We start from the raw sequence: 24,909 nt of genomic DNA, 5'->3' as shown, positions 1-24,909 counted from the left end.
ATTATTATCAATGTTGTTGTTGTTATTATTATTATTATTATTATTATTATTATTATTATTATTATTATTATATGTTTGGTAGAGAACTGGGTAAAGAGAAGTCCTTTGCACCGAGTGAGCTAATCCAGTTGTAAGTTCAGGTACTCCGTAGTTAATGCTGTTGTATTTGTTGCAGGACCTTCCTCTTGGTAGTTTGAAGGCCGTTGTGGAGGGAGTGGAGAAGAAGCTGAGCTTCAGTGCAGACGATGTGCTAACGAAGGCCACCATGCTGGTTGGGGATAAAGTTCAGTTTAAAATATCCACCAACCTCAAGACCAAGGCAGAGAGGGCCGTCAACGTGGAGATCCTGGCCGACACCTTTGAGTGCGATCACACAGAGGCGCAACGCAAAATAGTGAGTCTGGTGAATGCTCAGTTGTCAGCAACGAAGGTGCAAGAGAAGCCTCTTTTTGTGTTAATTAATATTTGGAAGTTTAGTGTAGTTTAGGATATGTTATAGACCGCAGCAGTTCCGCCCACAGCCGATTCCGGAAGTAAGATTCCCTAGTACAATTTCTCCATTGACAATTGAAATATAAGCCATAAAATCGTTTCCGTCCGTGGTAGACTTAAAACCAGCTACGATATGACTAAGCGATTGTACATGCTCATATAGACTCGTTACTCACTAGAATCAAGATGGATACAGAGACTGTCAGAACCAATGTGTGGCCGTCTGATAAAAACAGTTTTTCTCATCTTGAAAGTTGAATTTACTCAATGGAAACGGTTGGAAGTCATCTTCTTGAGCGGAATTAAAATAGAAGCATGTTAAACTGTCATTAGGTTGCAAATGTTCGAAATGTTTAAGTTTGAAAAGGCTGTCGTGGATCATGGGAATGAGTAGTTCCTTCCCTCAGAAATTAAAATATGGACACAGTCTTTTACCTTTTTTTGTTTTTCTGATCTTTTTTTTGCTTGAAATGATACGTTGTATGATTATGAGTCACATCGTAGCTGGTTAGCCTAAGGCATGGCCTAAAATTCTTTATATATGGATATTTCCAGACGTTAATTGGAGAATTAAATGGGAAACTTACTTCAGGAAACAAAGTGTTCACGGAGGTTGGACTGTTGCGCTCTATTGTGGTGGTCCGTAATTACAAGTCATTATCAGTACAAAATAATGTCCTTGACGAAGTGCATTACTTTATCAGGGTGTGGTTCTTGGCTTGAGCAACTCATTTGGATACATCAAGTGCTCTCAGGACCCCAAACTGGTCTTTGACCTCTGTGAGGTCTTGGAAGACAAGAAGCTCTCCAACTCAGAGAATGTGGAGTTCACCATAGTGCCAGTATGATGCCTTTCACTTAGTGACAAAAAAGAGACAAACAATTATTTTTGGGATAATTCAGAATAATCTTACTTGGCGTCTAGATAGCTTTATATTCAGATACGTTCATATTCCTCTTGATCTGTCCAGAACACGGTGGCTGGGACTGGCTACCAAGCCATCAGGATAAGGAGACAGAAAATGTTCACCCCTGTGCCAACACTGGACAGCCCCACTACAACACATTCAGAGAAAGTGTTCATCTCTGTGCCAACATTAGAGGGCCCCACTACAACACAGACACAAAAGGTGCAGTAATTGGTTTTCCACATTTAACTCCCATTTCTAATTTTGTGGTTCTGTCCCTATTTGGAGAATGTTTTTTATATATATATATATATCTACTTCATAGGGATGAAACTTTTATCTACAACAAATCACAAACAAGTTCAAAACCTCAGTTGACCACAATTGTAAGAATTGTAAAATGATAAATACCATGTATATGTTGATAATCCTTGTCTTGTGCACTTCCTGTACACAGAAGATTACCATCCAACCAACAAACACCAAGGAAAGGATGCAGAAAGACACAGGAATCAATTCTGATGGCCCCAAAACAGGGTACGTTTTTGGTTCTCTGGGTCCAATGCACAGGTCTTGCATTTACCAGTAGAACATTTACAAAAGTTTCATTATCAGTAGACATAACAATTTATTTGTTTTTGCTACAGAACACATGTCCAAATTCTGCCCGGCTCAGTCAGAGCAGTAAGACTGAAAGAGAATACAGAGGACCCCAACACAAAGACAACAGAAGCATCTGGAAGGAGAAGCAGCATCCACCCAAACTGTGACCATGGCAATCAAAGCAGGAACAGAATCTCAGATAAGGGTGGCAGGATTGATCGACCTCAGAGTTACCGTAGCTCGAGCAGAGAAAGGAGACAAGTAGGAGTAAGCAAAGACGAGAGCGATAGAGAGAGAAGTCACAGCAGGACCAGAGAGCGGTCTACCGGGAACAAGCAGAGCAGGAGCAGTGACAGGGTTAGGGACCAAGGCAGAGATCGGAGTCACCGTAGCTCAAGCAGGGAAAGGAGGCGAGGAAGAAGCAAGGAGAGGTGGAACAGAAACAATAGTCGCAGCAGGAGCAGAGATCACTCCCATAGGAGTCACAGTCGGAGTCACAGCAGCAGTCACAGCAGCAGTCACAGCAGAAGTAGAAGCCGGGAAAGAGGTGTCAAAATTGGTCAATTTGAGTGGCACCATACAGCAACCAGAGAATGGATAAGAAGAGAAACGAGCAGGGAGAGGAGCCGTAGTGATGGGCGGAGTCGCAGCAGGAGCAAAGAACTTTCCCCCAGAAACAGACGTAGCAGTAGCTGGGAGGGGAGTAGAGATGGGGACAGGAACAGGGGCAGAGACCAGGATAGGAGGAGCAATCAGGGGAGGAACTTTAGCTCTGAGTGTAGAGATGAGAAGCGACAAAGCAGCAGTGGTGAGGGTTCCTCCAGGAAACGCAGGCGGAGCAGGAGTCCCAAGATAGAGCCTGTGACTGCAAAGGTTCGTAAGGACCTGTCCAGTTCTAAGGTCTCTGGTACTACAAACTACAGATCACCCAATCCTCATGCAGTTGAGGATGAGGAGGGTGAGGACTTGGCCACGAAGAAAAAGGAGCTGGAAGATTTGGATGCTTTAATTGCTGAAAAGCTGGCTGAAATTTCTGACTTGGAACTAGAGATGACATCTGTTATCTTTGATGGTAAGGACACTGCATGCCAAACCTCTCTTTCTCCACATTACATTACATTACATTTAGCAGACACTTCTTGACCAACGTGACTTACATATGTCAGCTATATTACAAGGGATCACATTGTCCCCGGAGAAACTTGGGGTTAAGTACCTTGCTCAAGGGCACAACGGTGGAAGCTGGGAATTGAACCGACAACTTTCAGGCTACTGCACGCTAGCCCAGTTCCTTAACCACTACACTACCACCACCCCAACATCAGAGAGCTATGCCCCATGTCAGACAAGCCCACGGAGACAACCTTTATGACCCCTTCCAGATTGACGAGGAATATAAAAAATATCTAAAAGAAGTAGTCTGGGAGGGGCCAAAGAAGTACAAAGAGATAACTTGCGACATGACCGCGCTTCGAGGTTCAGGAGGGATAGTTTATGTGGTGATGGCGTGGAACCAGTGCTGTGTGTAGAAGTGCAGTTCCTCAGACAGGCTGAGGAGGATACCGTGGGCCGCTGTGATCATGACAGAGATGCCGATGACTGTTGAGTATAGAAGAGTATAGTGTATAGTGCCACATGATCAGAAGAGAGAAGACCAAACACCAAGCCTGAGCCAGCATGAACAGTAGTTCTACCAGAAAGACTCAGTAGACAGAATAGAATCAGTTAACAATTTAATTAGTAAAGGAACAGCTTGGATACAAGCATGATAGAGTCCTGAATAGGTAACAGTCTTTGGCGTAGGCCCCGTCCAGCGATGAGCGAATCTCATCTCCTGCCGATGGATGAAGGCAGGGGCGGGGAGCCTACCCCCAAAAGTGATGCCCGCCAGGGCGGTGACTCAGTAACCTGGTTCTGAGAGGAACAAAGACATAGTATACATACAAGATAATTTAAACAGCATGTCTGGGCAGGGGTGATGAGGTTGTGCCAGGACGCCGACAGAATTTTAAAGTGGCTAGGTGTTAACCATTTAACCTAGGGTTGCAATGGGGGCCCGCAGCATGCTTTCGCTATAGTGGGATTTAGAAGCTTGACGAGCTGGGCAACCAGCGTCTAGGGCAACCTAGACCAATGCGGCGGCCGGGCAACCGGCGTCCAGGGCAACCTGGACCAAGAGCACTTCACGATCTGGGCGCCCAGTGACTAGCAAGCTAGTACATCGTGACGAGCCAGGCAACCGGCATCCAGAGCAACCTGGACTTTAGTGCTTATGCGAGCTGGGCAACCAGCATCTAGGGCAACCTAGACCACGAGACGTGCCGGGCAACTGGCGTCCAAGGCAACCTGGACCATTAGCTGGGCAACCAGCATCTAGGGCAACCTAGACCAACGTGGCGGCCGGGCAACCGGCATCCAGGGCAACCTGGACCGAACTGGGCAACCAGCGTCTAGGGCAACCTAGACGAGCATCACGAGCCGGGCAACCGGCATACGGCGCGACATGAATGATGAGCTGGGCAACCAGCGTCTAGGGCAACCTAGACAGACATGACGGCCGGGCAACTGGCATCCAGGGCCACCTGGACCAAACTGGGCAACCAGCGTCTAGGGCAACCCAGACGAGCGTCATGAGCCGGGCAACCGGCGTCCAAGGTAACCTGGACAGTGAGCTTGGCAACCGGCGTCTAGGGCAACCTAGACAGACATGACGGCCGGGCAACCAGCATCCAGGGCAACCTAGACCGAACTGGGCAACCAGCGTCTAGGGCAACTTAGACGAGCGTCACGAGCCGGGCAACCGGCGTACGGTGCGACCTGAACCATGAGCTGGGCAACCAGCGTCTAGGGCAACCTAGACCGATGTGATGGACGGGCGACCGGCATCCAGGGCAACCTGGACCAAACTGGGCAACCAGTGTCTAGGGCGACCTAGACGTGCATTACGAGCCGGGCAACCGGAGAGAAGTGACCTAAACCATAAGCGTCGAACGAGCTGGGCAACCACTGAAAAGGGCAACATGCCCATGGCTGAGACTAAATCACCACAAGCTACCGGCATGCTGGGCCCCAATATGTTTCAGCGATTAGTGCAAGGCGAATGCCAGAATTTAACCACCGCCACCAGGATTTGTGAAGGTAAAATGAGGTACCTGAGTTAACATGGGAGAGCAACTCTGAGCATCGAAAATGTCAAGAGGAGTTAGTTTGATGCATCCTGATGGATGACGTGGATAGCCCTTTTTGGGCGGCAGTCTTGGCTGCGCCGATGCGGAATGAGTGAGAAGTGAACCTCTTTGGAGAGAGGTTACATTTAAACAGCACGTTAGCTAGATGGCTGCTGAAAATCAGGTAAAGTGTGAGCCATAGTTTAAGGTAGTGAACGGGGACCAGGGAAGCAAAACATGGTTAGGGTTAAAAGGTTAAACATGCTTTACTCAGGATCAATGCAGGGGAATAGAGCTTGTGGTTGCAGATGCTTGGGACCGGAGCAATGAGTTAGTTGATATGGGTGCTTGAGTATATTCGCATCGAAGACATGTGGTTTAATATTTAGGACAGATGAGCATTATGACTAGTTTTGTGGAAGACTAGTGCTTGTGAAGCCAGATGTGTGTTCTGGTTCGATAGCTCACCTGCAGCGGCTAGAGTAAGATGAATGCATTGAGCTGCAGACCAAAGGCCAAGATGGATGCGTGAGAGCTACACCTTAGCACCTGCTCTTGGAAAGCCCCCCAAAATAAGATGATCAGCATCAGTAATCCGAGGGAAGCATGACCTTGCGACGTAGACAAAGGACTTCTCAGGACAATTCATGCCTGTATGTGACAGGAGGAAGAAACATATGTAACTGAAATATGACAAGACAACGAACAGATGAGTGCCGGGGTACCACCATGGTGCTTATGCATCTCAGAGTGCAGAGGAGCTCTGAGTGACGTAACGAGAGCTCGCTATACCAGCTGCACCAACTGTGGCAGGATAGTACAGTTTAGAACTGGCTGCTGGAGAGACAATGAGTAAAGGTAGCAATGAGGAGAGAATAAGCAATACATATCGCCCAACTGGATGCAGAAATGATATCAGTCATGCGCCAAGCACTGGCTCCTGAGTGATGAGTGGAGGGGTGTGCATACACGTGACATTACATGTGGGCAGCACATTTTAATCAAAGCGACTGACAATGTACCCTGGGAATCCAGAGTTCTCACGGAAGCGTTTGCTCAGGGAGAGACTCGAGTCTGGCAAGGAGTATGATGCACGTAACTTTTGCCCCTTGCATCGCGGGGAACCAATCATATCTGTGTAGCTGATATAGCGGGCCAGAGGTGATCTAAACAGAGTCATCCCATTGCGTCGAAGTTAACATTGACCGTATAGCGTTATGCGATTGCCCTTAATCCCTTAATCAGTCAGATTGGGTCAGGTCCTCCAGGCTACTGACAATGCGGTAAACAGGTTAAAGCTAAAACAATTCTCCCACAATGCCAGTGCAATTAAAAACAATTTAGAAGGTAGAGCACAATAACGAAAAGTGCATCAGTGAGTTTTACACAGACAAGAGTTAGTTCTAGACAGGTGATAAGTGCTGGGATTAGTAAGGCTAGTTTTAAGCTGTGCCACAAGAGGAGATATCCTCGAAAGCGCTGGCCTCCGGGAGAATTGTGAAGACGGAGGGATGACCCCACTCCAGTATGAACTGGAAACATGATCCACGCGATTGCGTGATTCCGTGAACCGGCACTGCCATCCCTGTAAGAAAGTAGATGTTAGTGTGATATCTGGAACTGCTTCTCCATTGACGAACTCCATCCCCTCAAGAGGGGAAGAGGGGAGGCATGATGCACCTGCAGGGGTTAGCAAATTAAAGATTGGGAGGAGAATGTAAAAGGAACTTGCAAAAGGAAATTAGAGTATACATTATTTGCAGGAGGATCCTGCTAAAACGGCAATTCGAGTCAACAATCAATGTGACGGATGGCGTGACTAGATGGGCTGAAATCACATGGACACGCAGAGACCCGTTGTGTTTAAAGAGAGTGCATGAAGGGCGCAGCATTGGCCTGATGGAGACTTGAGTCTTCCAGTGATGATGGACCGCTCCGTTTGACCTGCGAGAAGGAAGGAGTGGTTAGATAGGTGACATGTAGCATTGTCATCGGTAAAACAGTCAGCCAACGGCTACGTTGGTAGTCGTGATCAACGAACTTCCAGCATAGGCCACCACTTAAACCACAACTAGCGAAATGTAAAATTGCCGACATAATCATGAACAGCCGGTAACCATTAACACCAATATATGGAGTGCTGAAGCGACCCACTGGTTGGCAGTGAGCAAAGTGAGGCCTGCCATAGAATTCCTAGGAACCCAATACACAATACGGAATCAGAAAAGACATTTCAAACATACAAAAGATGCTAGAAGGATATGTTAAATACACAAATGACACAGCTTCTTAATTAAAAGCTCAACCAACACCATGTGGGCATGAGCCCATCACTGTGGTGTCAGCTCATGAACACAGACATAGTAGCCTACGGGCATTGAAAAGAAAACACCTATTATTGCCTAGATAATAGCTTGTGTGACATACTTGCAATTGATGACCATGGGCCGCCGTGCCGTCATTTTGGTTCAAGCTTTGGTGTAAGACCCCCCAAAACTGAGAACCCAGATAGCCGAGAACGTCGGGGACGTCACGGCATACCTGGGACATGACAGATCAGCGGTAGCTGAAAGTAGTTTGATCAACGACAACTAGAGATCAACAGCCCGTGCCATGTGAGCAAGTGCAAACTCGCATACAAGACCGACTGAGGAGGACTTGAGCAGTGCATGCAGAGAATCACCCGAGGAAGGCCGTGTAGACTTCCCACCAGAAGGTATGGGACGCAATCCCAGATGATTAAACAAATGCAACGAATGAACTGGCTTCCCGCAGCCATGCACAAGGAGTGATACCTGAACCGAAGTTCCAGCAGCCTAGTGCCTATGCAGCCCAACGAGCCGCGAGGCAAATTAAGAGGCTACACAAAAAGACAACTGGTTTGACGACGCTCAACCAAGGTAGACATCGAGATAACCACAGTGAGTGTAGAACATCAATTAAACAGGTCTTAATACAGGGCCGGGTTCAACGGCAGCGTGGTGCAGGCTAGCAATTAACAGCACAGAACAGCGCAGCGAACGAGCGCGGTTGGATTGTAACAAGTAACACCACTGAGGGCAGAAGGGGCGAAGGTAAAAACGCAGAGAGCCCAGGTCCACGCGGAAGCCTGAGCTAGGACGTCAAAGTCGGCGTACTGAGAAGCAAAAGCAGTGTTAGGTGGAACATAATTAAAGAGCCCACTGAATTCCTATAGGCTAGCGCTGATTGAATGAGTGAATGATCAGATTGCAGGGCTTTCCCGAAAAGTAGGCAAAGCTAAGCCCTTTATCGGTAATGCATCGGTATTGCATCTGTAAATGCATCGGTATTTTGGCATTCAACGGCGCATTTGAAAGAAGGTTGCTTGCAAGACCGTATGAAATAGTCATTCTTAAACCATGCATTACTAAAACCTAGCATAGCCTTCACGCATTTGCACTCGTCTATTATTTGAACTCATTGGCAAAGAGAAACTAACTTCACCAAGGTGTCAGTCAACGAAGACAGTTATATGCAGTTACTTTCACTATTGACTGACAATGAGTTACCATCGAAAACATAGGCTGGAAAAAGCAACACTTACCCTAATATTTCTCAAATGACTGAATAAAACAACATTTATCCTGCAGAGGAGTTGCTTATATCTCGTGACAGTGCGTCTTCAGCTGTGCTCCATACGTGTCTCTCTCCTCTCCCCTAATCACTTTTAACCGTCATTACCAATTTGCAAATGATGGTGAATAACATCATGAGATGTACAGTATTTTGTAATATCTTTATTCTAATTATGTTTCCCATTGTAATCGTGCAATTTGTAATGCTTTGCATGGACGTGCGCTGGTGTGCGTTCATGAATGATAGCAGGATGGTGCGTGCACCTGCCAATATGACTGTTGACATGCGCTCTTAAAATAGCATATGAACAACTCGCCATTGACTTCTGACCAGGTTTCGATGGTGTATGATATCGATTTTTAGACAACGCGCCAGGCCCCTCCCTAGGTTGTTAATTGTCACACCCCTGGTCGCAATTTTTAAAAAATAAACGTGCAAAATACCGAATTAAGCTTTGCGCGTGTGAATAACTAGCTTTAAGCCATGCGCTGGAGCCCAAAATACAGCCCTCCGGGTCAAAGATGAATGAAAGACTAAGAACTGGATGTACATTATTTCCTTACAATCAGTGTGATTATACACATTATCTGTGTTTGTATATTTCCATGATTTGTTATTCAAGAATAACTAAACACCAAACTTATCAAATTACAATTAAGTATGTCAGAGAGCCATTTAATAACCAGACAATAACCACGATTCCCTCTCTCATTCTGTTGATCCCTTCCACGATTCCCTCTCTCATTCTGTTGATCCGTTCCACGATTCCCTCTCTCATTCTGTTGATGACGTGGACGTGACTCGAGAAGACTCAGGAAACACCATCATCTCCCTCCAACAGCCCCAGAAGGATAAGAACTCCCCAAAGAACACATCTCAACCCCGAAGCCCTCCAGCCACCTCAACTGCTTCTGATGTTTCATCCAGCTCATCTCCTGCGATTTCATCCTCTGGAACACCCAGACCAGAAAACAGCGGTGGTCTACCTCCAGATTTGGACATGACTCCAAAAGACTCAGGAAACACCATCATCTCCCTCCAACAGTCACAGAAGGATGTGAACTGCACAAAGAACACAGCTCAGCCCCATAGCTCTCCATCCACCTCAACTCAAAAACGCATTAAACCTGAAACATATAAAACAGTCTGGATGTGTGGATATGCTCTTTCAGGTTTGGCCAGATGGATGGCAACAGCTCAAAAACATGCCAGTAAACTGGGGAATAATAGTCCTAGCATTAGGGTGCACCACTTGGGAGGTCCTGGAATGACCTGGACTAACCTTGTGCTCCAAATGCACGAGGTCAAAAGCAACCAACCCTATCCAGACATGCTCATCATCCATCTTGGAAGCAATAACATCATGACAAAAAAGGAAGACTTGCTGAACACAATCAAGAAAGACTTGACTCTCACACACAACATCTTCCCCCAGTGCCAGATTGTGTGGTCTGACATGGTGCTAATGCCCTTCTACAAACAAGGCATGACTCCTAGTAACAAGGCTGATGAGGCAGGCGACAGAATTCATGAGGTGATCAATCGTACAGCGCATGCTATAGTTAATGACCTGGGGGGAAGAGTCATCACCCATGACAACATTGGCCCTGAACTCTATAGCCCCAGTGGCAATGAAATGGTCATCTCAGACAAAGGCATTAAAAGGTTCAACCTTAATATTCTGCAGTTTGTGAATGAGTGGAAGAGGCAGGTCAACTTTGTGTCTGCGCACACAGAAACTATTCCAAAATCCCCAGAGCCCACTAACAACAACCTAGAACCTGTTAATCAGTTCCACGATTCTCTCTCTCATTCTGCATCTCAACCCCAGAGCCCTCCAGCCACCTCCACTGCCCCCGATGTTTCATTCAGCTCATCTCCTGTAGTTTCGTCCTCTGGAACACCCAGACCAGAACAGAGTGGTGGTCTGCCTTTGAATCCGGCAGATGCGGATTTAGATGTGACTCGAGAAGACTCAGGAAACACCATCATCTCCCTCCAACAGTCACAGAAGGATGTGAACTGCACAAAGAACTCATCTCAACCCCATACCCTTCCCCCCACTTCCTTTGTTCCTGACATTTCATCAAGCTCATCTCCTGCAGCGGGTGATGACATGGATGTGACTCCACTAGACACAGCCACCATTTCCCCACAACAGCAGTTAAACCAGAAGGTAAACAGGCCTCTGACTTGTTCATCACCAAATTAATCACATTGAAAATGTTGTTCCATATTAGTGTTCAGACCAATCCCATTTCACCCCTATCCCTATACATTAGACTTATCCCTCTACATTTGCACCTATCCCTATACATTTGCATGTTGTAGCCTTCTATCCCTCTACATTTGCATGTTGTAGCCTTCTATCCCTCTACATTTGCATGTTGTAGCCTTCTATCCCTCTACAGTTGCATGTTGTAGCCTTCTATCCCTCTACATTTGCATGTTGTAGCCTTCTATCCCTCTACATTTGCATGTTGTAGCCTTCTATCCCTCTACATTTGCATGTTGTAGCCTTCTATCCCTCTACATTTGCATGTTGTAGCTTCTATCCCTCTACATTTGCATGTTGTAGCCTTCTATCCCTCTACATTTGCATGTTGTAGCTTCTATCCCTCTACATTTGCATGTTGTAGCCTTCTATCCCTCTACATTTGCATGTTGTAGCCTTCTATCCCTCTACATTTGCATGTTGTAGCCTTCTATCCCTCTACATTTGCATGTTGTAGCCTTCTATCCCTCTACATTTGCATGTTGTAGCCTTCTATCCCTCTACATTTGCATGTTGTAGCCTTCTATCCCTCTACATTTGCATGCTCACTACTCCCCCTCCCTCCCATGTTGGGCAGCCGTGGCCCACTGGTTAGCACTCTGGACTTGTAACCGGAGGGTTGCCGTGGCCCACTGGTTAGCACTCTGGACTTGTAACCGGAGGGTTGCCGTGGCCCACTGGTTAGCACTCTGGACTTGTAACCGGAGGGTTGCCGTGGCCCACTGGTTAGCACTCTGGACTTGTAACCGGAGGGTTGCCGTGGCCCACTGGTTAGCACTCTGGACTTGTAACCGGAGGGTTGCCGTGGCCCACTGGTTAGCACTCTGGACTTGTAACCGGAGGGTTGCCGTGGCCCACTGGTTAGCACTCTGGACTTGTAACCGGAGGGTTGCCGGTTCGAGCCCCGAACCAGTGGGCTGCGGCTGAAGTGCCCTTGAGCAAGGCACCTAACCCCTCACTGCTCCCCGAGCGCCGTTGTAGCAGGCAGCTCACTGCGCCGGGATTAGTGTGTGCTTCACCTCACTGTGTGTACACTGTGTGCTGTTTGTGTTTCACTAATTCACCGATTGGGTTAAATGCAGAGACCAAATTTCCCTCACGGGATCAAAAAAGTATATATACTATATATACATACTATTAAAGGTACTCCTGTTGACGTTCAAACAAAACAGAGCTAGCTCGCTACTCCCTCCCCCTCCCTCCTGTGCAATTGAAACTCTCCTAAATGCGCATCTCATCGGTGATTGGCTGGAACAGTTTATGTTTTTATGGTCCAGGCTGAAGTTGTTTTTGTTGCCGTTTTGGAGCCTGGGCTGTCCACAGAGACTACGTTTTTTTTTACAGTGTATTTAAGGTACAGGCAGCTAGCGGATGGTGAGGTGATGTTTGCTGTACTGTATGTCGCAAAAAATGTTTTAGCTAAGAAACCAGGTAACATCACTAAGAGCACCTTTTAAAGTCATTAATGAAAATCTGTAGATCTGGATATTGAAACCAAGAAGGTGCGCTTTGGTGGAGGGGCATGAACAATTCAGCAATAAACCAAGGCACTGGTCTGTTGAAGAAAAGGTTCAAATGTCTTTAGTGTAAAGGCCCCCTGAAGAGTTTTTTTTTACCTTAAAATAAGGTTTCCAAAATCATTTTGATGACACATAAACTCTTAATAAAACTAACGACACTTCTGCAGCACTCTAAGTGGGGTTGCATCGCTTGCAATAGGACTAAGCAAGTTGCTAGTTTGGGTCAAAAAAAGCCCTATTTTTTTACTTGTTCAGGGTAGCAGAAATCATGTCTGATATCAAGATCCATTTTCTCCTCATTAATGTGAGAATGGGCATAGCAAACAGATTTGTTGTTGATTTTATAGCCATTTGAGAGTTGGAGAATGAGGTAATGCAGGTGTTATTTCGGTGTGTAGAATTTCTCAGATTACCTAGCAGTCTGTCTCAAGTCAGAGATTTCATTTTTATTTTGGCTTTTGGGGGTAATAATAACAGCTCAACTTGTGAAAAGATGTCTGCAGTCTGCAATAGTTTTGACTGATCTTGTGTGTTCTTGACCTCCAGCAGCAGCAGGTCAGAGAGAGCAATGAGAGTTCTGTGGAGGTGAACCAGACACATGGGAGCAGTGAGCCCATCACAGGTACCACACACACTCTGAGTGCTGTTTACACACACACACACACACACACACACACACACACACACACACACACACACACACACTGAGTACAGTTTACCAGAGATGTTCACAAGTCATTTTTTGGAAGTCCAAGTCGAGTCTCAAGTCTTTGAGGGAGAAATTCAAGTCAAGTCTCAAGTCTTTTGTCACAAGGTCAAATCTCAAGTCTCTGGCCATCTGATCTGCCCCTAACACTGTATTGTTAAATATTATGCTGTATTGTTATACATTCAAAGCATGCCCTGTAGCTACCAAAACTGCAAAATCAGTTGTAGGATAACGTTATGAGGTCTACTGCAATGCTGCAATCTGAAGAAACATAAATTAAGATCTCTGTTTCAATATTATTTTTTTCCAATTGCTTATTTTGCTTGCCACTTATAAAAAGTGCATGATACAACTGACGTGTAGTTTTTTGGGGGAAATAGCTCTAAACTAATACTACAACATTTCTATCATGTTTTTTTTCTGAAATCAAAGTGTGGGCAGCCAAGAGTAGATGATCTTGTGACAGGAAAAATATCACTTATGCTGGAGCTAGCTTAATTTAGTCTACATCCAGAATTTACTTTGGGTCTCCAACTTGGGTCTCCAACATTGTGTCTAATCTGCTACTTAACATATCCCTCTAGCCCTAACCTAAGTGTGTCACATCATATGGCCCATATATTCCCACACTTTGCGATGGTTAGCGTGATACCTGTGATGATACATGCTAAATTTAACGTCTCTTTCACAGTAGTGACTGACCTACAGTATCTGGGTGCGTTTTGAGATGCCTGTTGAAGTTAAAGGTTATTGAACCGGCATAATTACAGTGCATGAAAATGCACTGTTCTGTTATCCGAAGTCTTCTTCTTCTTCGTCTTATTTTCTTTTTTGAGGGGCAGCCGTGGCCTACTAGGGCTTCGGCATGTAACCGAAGAGTTGCCGGTTCGATACCTGACCAGTAGGAAAAATGTGGGCAGGGGAAGTGGTTGAGCACTGCTCTCCCATGCCCACATCCACGGCTGATGTGCCCTTGAGCAAGGCACCTAACCTCTCACTACTCCCGGAGCGCCGCTGTAGCAGGCAGCTCACTGCTCCGGGTTAGTGTGTTCACCTCACTGTGTTTACTGTGCACTGTGTGTGTTTCACTAATTCACGGATTGGGATAAATGCAGAGACCAAATTTCCCTCACGGGATCAAAAGAGTATACATACTTATACTATACTTATACTTCCCACCAAATTTCTGCGTCTAATTCAGCTTCAACCGTTTAACGTAGAAATTTCGTTCAAAATTTCGTTGTAACGTAGGTCTTGAAAAGGACACTTGAGGAATGTATTTTTCATTTTTTAAACTTTATACTTTTGGAGATATTAACATAAATCAAGCTTATTTTCCCCCATAGACTTGGCATTGGCCCTATGACATCACAATGGGCTAATTAAATTGATTTGCACCTGTATCAACTGCCAGCTGCTCAACTAGGCCCCCTCAAAGAGCCAGTTAAACTGATTGCACCTGTATCAACTGCTTTCTGCTCCACTAGGCCAACTCTCTCTGTTACTCTCCATTCTACAAGGCACATTGTCAAGTCTGAAGTCACTGTTTTTCCGACTCAGACTTGAGTCCCCATCTCTGTAGTTTACACACACACAAACACACACACACACTGAGTTTACACACACACTCTGATCACCAGCAGACCATAGAGTTGTGTTCGTTGTGTAGATTAGTTGGGTTAGAGTTGGCTTTAGGGTACAGCTGTGCTCTTTGTGTAGATTAGTTGGGTTAGAGTTGGCTTTAGGGTACAGCTGTGTTCTTTGTGTAGATTAGTTGGGTTAAAGCTGTCTATAGGGTGCAGCTGTGTTCTTTGTGTAGATTAGTTGGGTTAGAGTTGGCTATAGGGTACAGTTGTGTTCTTTGTGTAGATTAGTTGGGTTAGAGTTGGCTATAGGGTGCAGCTGCTGGTGGATTTGTGTAGAACTGTGGCTCTGCAGTCAGACCATTCTCATCTGTTACTTAAGAATAACACTTTAAAGACCCATCCTTTAATAATGCTTTAAATCTTCAGCCCTTGTTGTTGTCTAACATATCTAATGTAATTAACAGGAAGAACACTTGTAATTACTCCAACAGTGATTGACTAAACGCTAATGCAATGCACTGTGTTTTTTCTGTCTTGCAGGCCCTGTTACCAAAACATGTGATGTGAAAGGTCCACCCAAAGTGGTCTGGATGTGTGGTTTTGCTCTTTCAGGTTTGGCCAAAAGGATAACATCAGCACAAAATCAGGCCGCTAAACTAGGGAATACATGCGCGAGCATGAGGGTTCACCAGTGGGGGACTCCTCAGATGACCTGGACGCAACTGGTAATCGAGATGTGCCGGTTCAAACGGCAACAGCCCCGCCCAGACATGCTTCTCATTCATCTGGGAGGGAGGAACGTTGACCTGAGCTATCCACACTCTAGTCTGAACAGCATCAGGAATGATTTGGGTAAAACACACAGAATCTTCCCCCAGTGCCTGATTGTGTGGTCCAACATACTGCCAGGAGGCTCCAGGATCAAAGGCATGACTGACGAAGCCACAGCAAAAGCCATTAATAAAATCAATCACAAAGCACGTTCTTTAATAACTGACCTGGGGGGGAGAGTTATCACTCACCAGGACATTGGGCCTGAACTCCATCTCTCCAATGGCCTCTCAAAGCAAGTCATTGTAATGTTTAAAGAGAACATACGGAAATTTTTGCATGAGTGGGAGATGGGGGTCAATTCTCAATCAGAGCTCACAGACACCACCTCAACAAGCATAGCGCCCCCTACTGACAATACAGGGCCTACTTCAGACAGATCACATCGCAGCCAGAACGCATCTGAGCCCCACAGCCTTCTGGCCACCTCCACTGCTCCTGCTGTGTCATCAAGCTCACCTCCTGCAGCCACCTCCACTGCTCCTGCTGTGTCATCAAGCTCACCTCCTGCAGCCACCTCCACTGCTCCTGCTGTGTCATCAAGCTCACCTCCTGCAGCCACCTCCACTGCTCCTGCTGTGTCATCAAGCTCACCTCTTGCAGCCACCTCCACTGCTCCTGCTGTGTCATCAATCGCACCTCCTGCAGCCACCTCCACTGCTCCTGCTGTGTCATCAAGCTCACCTCCTGCAGCCACCTCCACTGCTCCTGCTGTGTCATCAAGCTCACCTCCTGCAGCCACCTCCACTGCTCCTGCTGTGTCATCAACCGCACCTCCTGCAGCCACCTCCACTGCTCCTGCTGTTTCATCAACCGCACCTCCTGCAGCCACCTCCACTGCTCCTGCTGTGTCATCAAGCGCACCTCCTGCAGCAGGTGATGATGTGGATATGACTCCCGAAGACTCGGGAAACACCACCATCTCTCACCAGCTGTCCCAGAAGGTAAACCAGGTCACTTACTTAATCATTATCTCATTAAGGTCATTAAAGAAAATCTGTAGATCGGGAAACCTTCTTGGAATTGGTGATATTGAAACCAAGAACCGCTTTGGTGGAGGGGCATGAACAATTTAGCAAAAAAACAAGGCACTGGCCTGTTGAAGAAAAGGTTCAAATGCCTGCCTTTATTTTAATGGGCAAATCTACATGATTAAAAAAAACAATACTTTGGTGCTTTGCAGCATTTGAAAAGGCTGTCGTAGCTCATGGGAATGAGTAGTTCCTTCACTCCGAAATTAAATTATGTACACAGTCATGTACCTTTTTTTTGTTTTTCTGATTGTTCTTTTGCTCGAAATGATATGTTGTATGATTATGAGTCACATTGTAGCTGGTTAGCCTAAGGCATGGCCTAAAACTCTTTATGGATATTTTCAGACGTTAATTGGGGAATTGAATGGGAAACTTACTTCAGGAAACAAAGTGTTCTCGGAGGAGGGGCTGGACTGTTGCGCTCTATTGTGGTGGTCCGTAATTCCAAGTCATTATCAGTACAAAATAATTTCCTTGACGAAGTGCATTACTTTATCAGGGTGTGGTTCTTGGCTTGAGCAACTCATTTGGATACATCAAGTGCTCTCAGGACCCCAAACTGGTCTTTGACCTCTGTGAGGTCTTGGTAGACAAGAAGCTCTCCAACTCTGAGAATGTGGAGTTCACCATAGAGCCAGTATGATGCCTTTCACTTAGTGACAAAAAAGAGACAAACAATTATTTTTGGGATAATTCAGAATAATCTTACTTGGCGTCTAGATAGCTTTATATTCAGATACGTTCATATTCCTCTTGATCTGTCCAGAACACGGTGGCTGGGACTGGCTACCAAGCCATCAGGATCAGGAGACAGAAAATGTTCACCCCTGTGCCAACACTGGACAGCCCCACTACAACACATTCAGAGAAAGTGTTCATCTCTGTGCCACCATTAGAGGGCCCCACTACAACACATTCAGAGAAAGTGTTCATCTCTGTGCCACCATTAGAGGGCCCCACTACAACACAGGCACAAAAGGTGCAGTAATTGGTTTTCCACATTTAACTCCCATTTCTAATTTTGTGGTCCTGTCCCTATTTGGAGAATGTTTTATATATATATATACTTCATAGGCAAATCACAAACAAGTTAAAAACCTCAGTTCACCACAATTGTAAGAATTGTAAAATGAATACCATGTATTTGTTGATATTCCTTGTCTTGTACACTTCCTGTACACAGAAGATTACCATCCAACCAACAAACACCAAGGAAAGGATGCAGAAAGACACAGGAATCAATCCTGATGGCCCCAAAACAGGGTACGTTTTTGGTTCTCTGGGTCCAATGCACAGGTCTTGCATTTACCAGTGGAACATTTACAAAAGTTTCATTATTAATAGACATTACAATTTATTTGTTTTTGCTACAGAACGCATGTCCAAATTCTGCCCGGCTCAGTCAGTGCAGTAAAACTTGCAATGACAGAGAATACAGAGGACCCCAACACAAAGACAACAGAAGCATCTGAAAGGAGAAGCAGCATCCACCCAAACTGTGACCATGGCAATCAAAGCAGGAACAGAATCCCAGATAAGGGTGGCAGGACTGATCGACCTCAGAGTTACCGTAGCTCGAGCAGAGAAAGGAGACAAGTAGGAGTAAGCAAAGACGAGAGTGATAGAGAGAGAAGTCGCAGCAGGAGCAGAGAGCGGTCTACCGGGAACAAGCGGAGCAGGAGCAGTGACAGGGTTAGGGACCAAGGCAGAGATCGGAGTCACCGTAGCTCAAGCAGGGAAAGGAGGCGAGGAAGAAGCAAGGAGAGGTGGAACAGAAACAATAGTCGCAGCAGGAGCAGAGATCACTCCCATAAGAGTCACAGTCGGAGTCACAGCAGCAGTCACAGCAGAAGTAGAAGCCGGGAAAGAGGTGGCAAAATTGGTCAATTTGAGAGGCACCATACAGCAACCAGAGAATGGATAAGAAGAGAAACGAGCAGGGAGAGGAGCCGTAGTGATGGGCGGAGTCGCAGCAGGAGCAAAGAACTTTCCCCCAGAAACAGACGTAGCAGTAGCTGGGAGGGGAGTAGAGATGGGGACAGGAACAGGGGCAGAGACCAGGATAGGAGGAGCAATCAGGGGAGGAACTTTAGCTCTGAGTGTAGAGATGAGAAGCGACAAAGCAGCAGTGGTGAGGGTTCCTCCAGGAAACGCAGGCGGAGCAGGAGTCCCAAGATAGAGCCTGTGACTGCAAAGGTTCGTATGGACCTGTCCAGTTCTAAGGCCTCTGGTACTACCACCTACGGATCACCCAATCCTCATGCAGTTGAGGATGAGGAGGGTGAGGATTTGGCCAGGAAGAAAAAGGAGCTGGAAGATTTGAATGCTTTGATTGCTGAAAAGCTGGCTGAAATTGCTGACTTGGAACTAGAGATGACATCTGTCATCTTTGATGGTAAGGACACTGCATGCCAAACCTCTCTTTCTCCAGATCTCCACAACATCAGAGAGCTATGCCCCATCTCAGACAAGCCCACGGAGACAACCTTTATGACCCCTTCCAGATTGACGAGGAATATAAAAAATATCTAAAAGAAGTAGTCTGGGAGGGGCCAAAGAAGTACAAAGAGATAACTTGCGACATGACCGCTCTGCGAGGTTCAGGAGGGATAGTTTATGTGGTAATGGCGTGGAACCAGTGCTGTGTGTAGAAGTGCAGTTCCTCAGACAGGCTGAGGAGGATAGCGAGGGCCGCTGTGATCATGACAGAGATGCCGATGACTGAGTATAGAAGAGTATAGTGTATAGTGCCACATTATCAGAAGAGAGAAGACCAAACACCAAGCCTGAGCCAGCATGAACTGCAGATCTCTAAGATGCGTAGGCGGTCAGATGGGGGTAGGTGTTTTCCTGAAGGAGCAACCCTTGGCAAGTCTATTGATCTAGTGGGGACCAAACATGTACAGCCTCGACATGGTACGTTCTTCCTCGTTTAGTCAGACAAATGTACCCTACTGCTCTAACAATCAGTGAGAATTATTTAGTATTAATTGCAATCCTAGCTCTTAGTTGTATGTAAGATTACTGTATCCCCCCACATCATTCCTTATGATATGATAAACAATCTGAAAAGGGGAATTTAAAAATATGCCTAAAAAGTAAAAAATGTAGGGAAAGAAAGAGTCTTTCATTGATATTTGGGGTCAAAGAATAATGAAAGACTAAGAGCTAGATGTACATTATTTCCTTACAATCAGTGTGATTATACACATTATCTGTGTCTGTATATTTCCATGATTTGTTATTCAAAAATAACACCAAACTTATCAAATTACAATTAAGTATGTCAGAGAGCCATTTAATAACCAGACAGAAACACTCAAGCAGTGCTTGACTGAAGTACTGTTTTTTCCCCTTTCTTTCAGGTGATGGTACTGACAGAAATGATAAAACAGTCTGGATTTGTGGTCATGGTCTTGTAGCTGTGGCCAGAAGGATGAGCATGTGGCCAGAGTGTGGCATTCAGCTGGATAAAATGAAAGGGTTATGGAGTGGAACGCAAGGAATGACCTGGAAAGAGCTTGTGCCCCATTTGAACAGACTCAGAAACAAGTGGCCCCTCCCACACATGCTCATCATCCACCTGGGCGGCGACAACCTCAACATGAGGAACACCGAGGACCTGCTGATCACCATCAGGGAGGAACTAACCCACGTACGCAACCTATTCCCCCAGTGCCTGATTGTGTGGTCTGACATCCTACCCACATGCTTCTGGAAACAGTGCATGACTCCTGATGTGGAGGTGGATGAGGCAGCAGGCAGAATTCATGACATGATCAATTGCAGAGCACATGCTATAGTAACTGAATTGGGGGGAAGAGTCATAACCCATGACAACATTGGCCCTGAACATTATTACCCCAATGACATTTGCCTTTCAGACCAAGGCATTCAACAGTTCAACCAAAACCTCCAACAGTTTGTGGAAAACTGGGAGAAGGAGTTAATCACAACATCAGAACATTTAGAAATCACCTCAAATTCCCCAGAGCCCACTAACAACAACCTAGAACCTGTTGATCCGTTCCACGATTCCCTCTCTCATTCTGTTGATCCGTTCCACGATTCCCTCTCTCATTCTGTTGATCCGTTCCACGATTCCCTCTCTCATTCTGTTGATGACGTGGACGTGACTCCAGAAGACTCAGGAAACACCATCATCTCCCTCCAACAGCCCCAGAAGGATGAGAACGCCCCAAAGAACACATCTCAACCCCGAAGCCCTCCAGCCACCTCCACTGCTTCTGATGTTTCATCCAGCTCATCTCCTGCGGTTTCATCCTCTGGAACACCCAGACCAGAAAACAGCGGTGGTCTACCTCCAGATTTGGACATGACTCCAAAAGACTCAGGAAACACCATCATCTCCCTCCAACAGCCCCAGAAGGATGAGAACGCCCCAAAGAACACATCTCAACCCCGAAGCCCTCCAGCCACCTCCACTGCTTCTGATGTTTCATCCAGCTCATCTCCTGCGGTTTCATCCTCTGGAACACCCAGACCAGAAAACAGCGGTGGTCTACCTCCAGATTTGGACATGACTCCAAAAGACTCAGGAAACACCATCATCTCCCTCCAACAGTCACAGAAGGATGTGAACTGCACAAAGAACACAGCTCAGCCCCATAGCTCTCCATCCACCTCAACTCAAAAACGCATGAAACCTGAAACATATAAAACAGTCTGGATGTGTGGATATGCTCTTTCAGGTTTGGCCAGAAGGATGGCAACAGCACAAAAACATGCCAGTAAACTGGGGAATAATAGTCCTAGCATTAGGGTGCACCACTTGGGAGGTGCTGGAATGACCTGGACTAACCTTGTGCTCCAAATGCACGAGATGAAAAGCAACCAACCATATCCAGACATGCTCATCATCCATCTTGGAAGCAATAACATCAACATGACAAAAAAGGAAGACTTGCTGAACACAATCAAGAAAGACTTGACTCTCACACACAACATCTTCCCCCAGTGCCAGATTGTGTGGTCTGACATGCTGTTAATGCGTTTCTACAAACAAGGCATGACTCCTAGTAACAAGGCTGATGAGGCAGGCGACAGAATTCATGAGGTGATCAATCGTACAGCGCATGCTATAGTTAATGACCTGGGGGGAAGAGTCATCACCCATGACAACATTGGCCCTGAACTCTATAGCCCCAGTGGCAATGAAATGGTCATCTCAGACAAAGGCATTAGAAGGTTCAACCTTAATATTCTGCAGTTTGTGGATGAGTGGAAGAGGCAGGTCAACTTTGTGTCGGCGCACACCGAAACTATTCCGAAATCTCCAGAGCCCACTAACAACAACCTAGAACCTGTTGATCCGTTTCACGATTCTCTCTTGCATTCTGTTGACGATGTGGATGTGACTCAAGAAGTCTCGGGAAACGCTATTATCTCCCTGCAACAGCCCCAGAAGGATGAGAACTTCCCAAAGAACGCATCTCAGCCCCGAAGCCCTCCAGCCACCTCCACTGCTCCTGATGTTTCATCCAGCTCATCTCCTGTAGTTTCATCCTCTGGAACACCCAGACCAGGAGAGAGCGGTGGTCTACCTCCAGATGCGGATTTGGATGTGACTCGAGAAGACTCGGGAAACACCATCATCTCCCTCCAACAGTCACAGAAGGATGTGAACTGCACAAAGAACTCATCTCAACCCCATACCCTTCCCCCCACTTCCTTTGTTCCTGACATTTCATCAAGCTCATCTCCTGCAGCGGGTGATGACATGGATGTGACTCCACTAGACACAGCCACCATTTCCCCACAACAGGAGTTAAACCAGAAGGTAAACAGGCCTCTGACTTGTTCATCACCAAATGAATCACATTGAAAATTGTCGTTGTTCCATATTAGTGTTCGGACCAATCCCATTTCACCCCTATCCCTATACATTAGACTTATCCCTCTACATTTGCACCTATCCCTCTACATTTGCATGTTGTAGCCTTCTATCCCTCTACATTTGCATGTTGTAGCTTCTATCCCTCTACATTTGCATGTTGTAGCCTTCTATCCCTCTACATTTGCATGTTGTAGCCTTCTATCCCTCTACATTTGCATGTTGTAGCCTTCTATCCCTCTACAGTTGCATGTTGTAGCCTTCTATCCCTCTACAGTTGCATGTTGTAGCTTCTATCCCTCTACATTTGCATGTTGTAGCCTTCTATCCCTCTACATTTGCATGCTCACTACTCCCCCTCCCTCCCATTAAAGCTGCTCTAAGTGATATTGGGTTATGTCACTTCTGTTGACATTCAAGGTACAGGCAGCTAGCGGATGGTGAGGTGATGTTTGCTGTACTGTATGTGACAAAACATGTTTTAGCTAAGAAACCAGGTAACATCACTAAGAGCACCTTTTAAAATCATTAATGAAAATCTGTAGATCTGGATTTTGAAACCAAGAGGGTGCGCTTTGGTGGAGGGGCATGAACAATTCAGCAACAAACCAAGGCACTGGTCTGTTGAAGAAAAGGTTCAAATGCCTTTAGTGTAAAGGCCCCCTAAAGAGTTTTTTTTTACCTTAAAATAAGGTTTCCAAAATCATTTTGATGGCACATAAACTCTTAATAAGACTAACGACACTTCTGCAGCACTCTAAGTGGGATTGCATCGCTTGCAATAGGACTAAGCAAATTGCTAGTTTGGGTAAAAAGAAACCCTATTTTTTACTTGTTCAAGGTAGCAGAAATCATGTCTAACATCTCTCATGTGATATATCTCATGTCTGAAATGTATTTTCTCATTAATGTGAGTATGGGCATACAGTAGCAAACAGAATTGTTGTTGTTATTTCGGTGTGTAGAATATCTCAGATTACTTAACAGTCTGTCTCAAGTCAGATATTTCATTTTTATTTTGGCGTTTTGGGGTTAATAATAACAGCTCAACTTGTGAAAAGATGTCTGCAGTCTGCAATAGTTTTGACTGATCTTGTGTGTTCTTGACCTCCAGCAGCAGCAGGTCAGAGAGAGCAATGAGAGTTCTGTGGAGGTGAACCTGACACATGGGAGCAGTGAGCCCATCACAGGTACCACACACACTCTGAGTGCAGTTTACACACACACACACACACACACACACACACACACACTGAGTGCAGTTTACACACACACACACACACACACACACTCTGAGTGCAGTTTACCAGAGATGTTCACAAGTCATTGTCTTTGAGGGAGAAGTTCAAGTCAAGTCTCAAGTCTTTTGTCACAAGGTCAAATCTCAAGTCTCTGGCCATCTGATCTGCCCCTAACACTGTATTGTTAAATATTATGCTGTATTGTTATATATTCAAAGCATGCTCTTGGGTGCTCCTTGTTGGTGCCCCCCCCCACCAATCCCAATAAACTTCCTTGTATCCTTGTATCCTTGTATATCCTGTAGCTACCAAAACTGCTAAATCAGTTGTAGGATAATGTTATGGGGTCTACTGCAATGCTGCAATCTGAAGAAACATAAATTAAGATCTCTTTCAATATTATTTTTTTCCAATTGCTTATTTTGCTTGCCACTTATAAAAAGTGCATGATACAACTGACGTGTAGTTTTTTGGGGGAAATAGCTCTAAACTAATACTACAACATTTCTATAATGTTTTTTTCTGAAATCAAAGTGTGGGCAGCCAAGAGTAGATGATCTTGTGACATAAAAATATCACTCATGCTGGAGCTAGCTTAATTTAGTTTACATCCAGAATTTACTTTGGGTCTCCAACTTGGGTCTCCAACATTGTGTCTAATCTGTTACTTAACATATCCCTCTAGCCCTAACCTAAGTGTGTCACATCATATGGCCAACTATAAAGATGCAATCTGTCTGTTCCCAGCATTAACACTTTGCGATGGTTAGCTTGTTACCTGTGACGATACATGCTAAGTTTAACGTCTCTTTCACAGTAGTGACTGACCTACAGTATCTGGGTGCGTTTTGAGATGCCAGATGAAATTAAAGGTTGTTGAACCGGCATAATTACAGTGCATGAAAATGCACTGTTCTGTTATCCGAAGTCTTCTTCTTCTTCGTCTTATTTTCTTTTTTAAGGGGCAGCCGTGGCCTACTGATTAGGGCTTCGGGCTTGTAACCGAAGAGTTGCCGGTTCGATACCCGACCAGTAGGAAAAATGTGGGCTGGGGAAGTGGTTGAGCACTGCTCTCCCATGCCCACATCCACG

General features: G+C 45.7%; 1 protein-coding gene across 1 annotated transcript in view; it reads left to right on the top strand.

The window, feature by feature from the left end:
- The window catches only part of LOC121685548, a 37,462-nt gene that overhangs the window by 9,544 nt on the left and 3,009 nt on the right, over positions 1-24,909 (top strand). Inside the window, exons 5-11 of the mRNA XM_042066142.1 lie at positions 176-394; positions 1,197-1,334; positions 17,489-17,701; positions 17,906-17,985; positions 18,096-19,117; positions 20,868-22,522; positions 23,691-23,766. Coding sequence (XP_041922076.1) covers positions 176-394; positions 1,197-1,334; positions 17,489-17,701; positions 17,906-17,985; positions 18,096-19,117; positions 20,868-22,522; positions 23,691-23,766 — 3,403 coding nt within the window. The remainder of the gene's footprint in view (positions 1-175; positions 395-1,196; positions 1,335-17,488; positions 17,702-17,905; positions 17,986-18,095; positions 19,118-20,867; positions 22,523-23,690; positions 23,767-24,909) is intronic.

This window comes from Alosa sapidissima, chromosome 16, assembly GCF_018492685.1.
Source record: "Alosa sapidissima isolate fAloSap1 chromosome 16, fAloSap1.pri, whole genome shotgun sequence".
NCBI lineage: Eukaryota > Metazoa > Chordata > Actinopteri > Clupeiformes > Clupeidae > Alosa > Alosa sapidissima.
The sequence above is the reverse complement of the archived record's forward strand: the minus strand, read 5'-3'. Positions and strand labels throughout refer to the sequence as shown.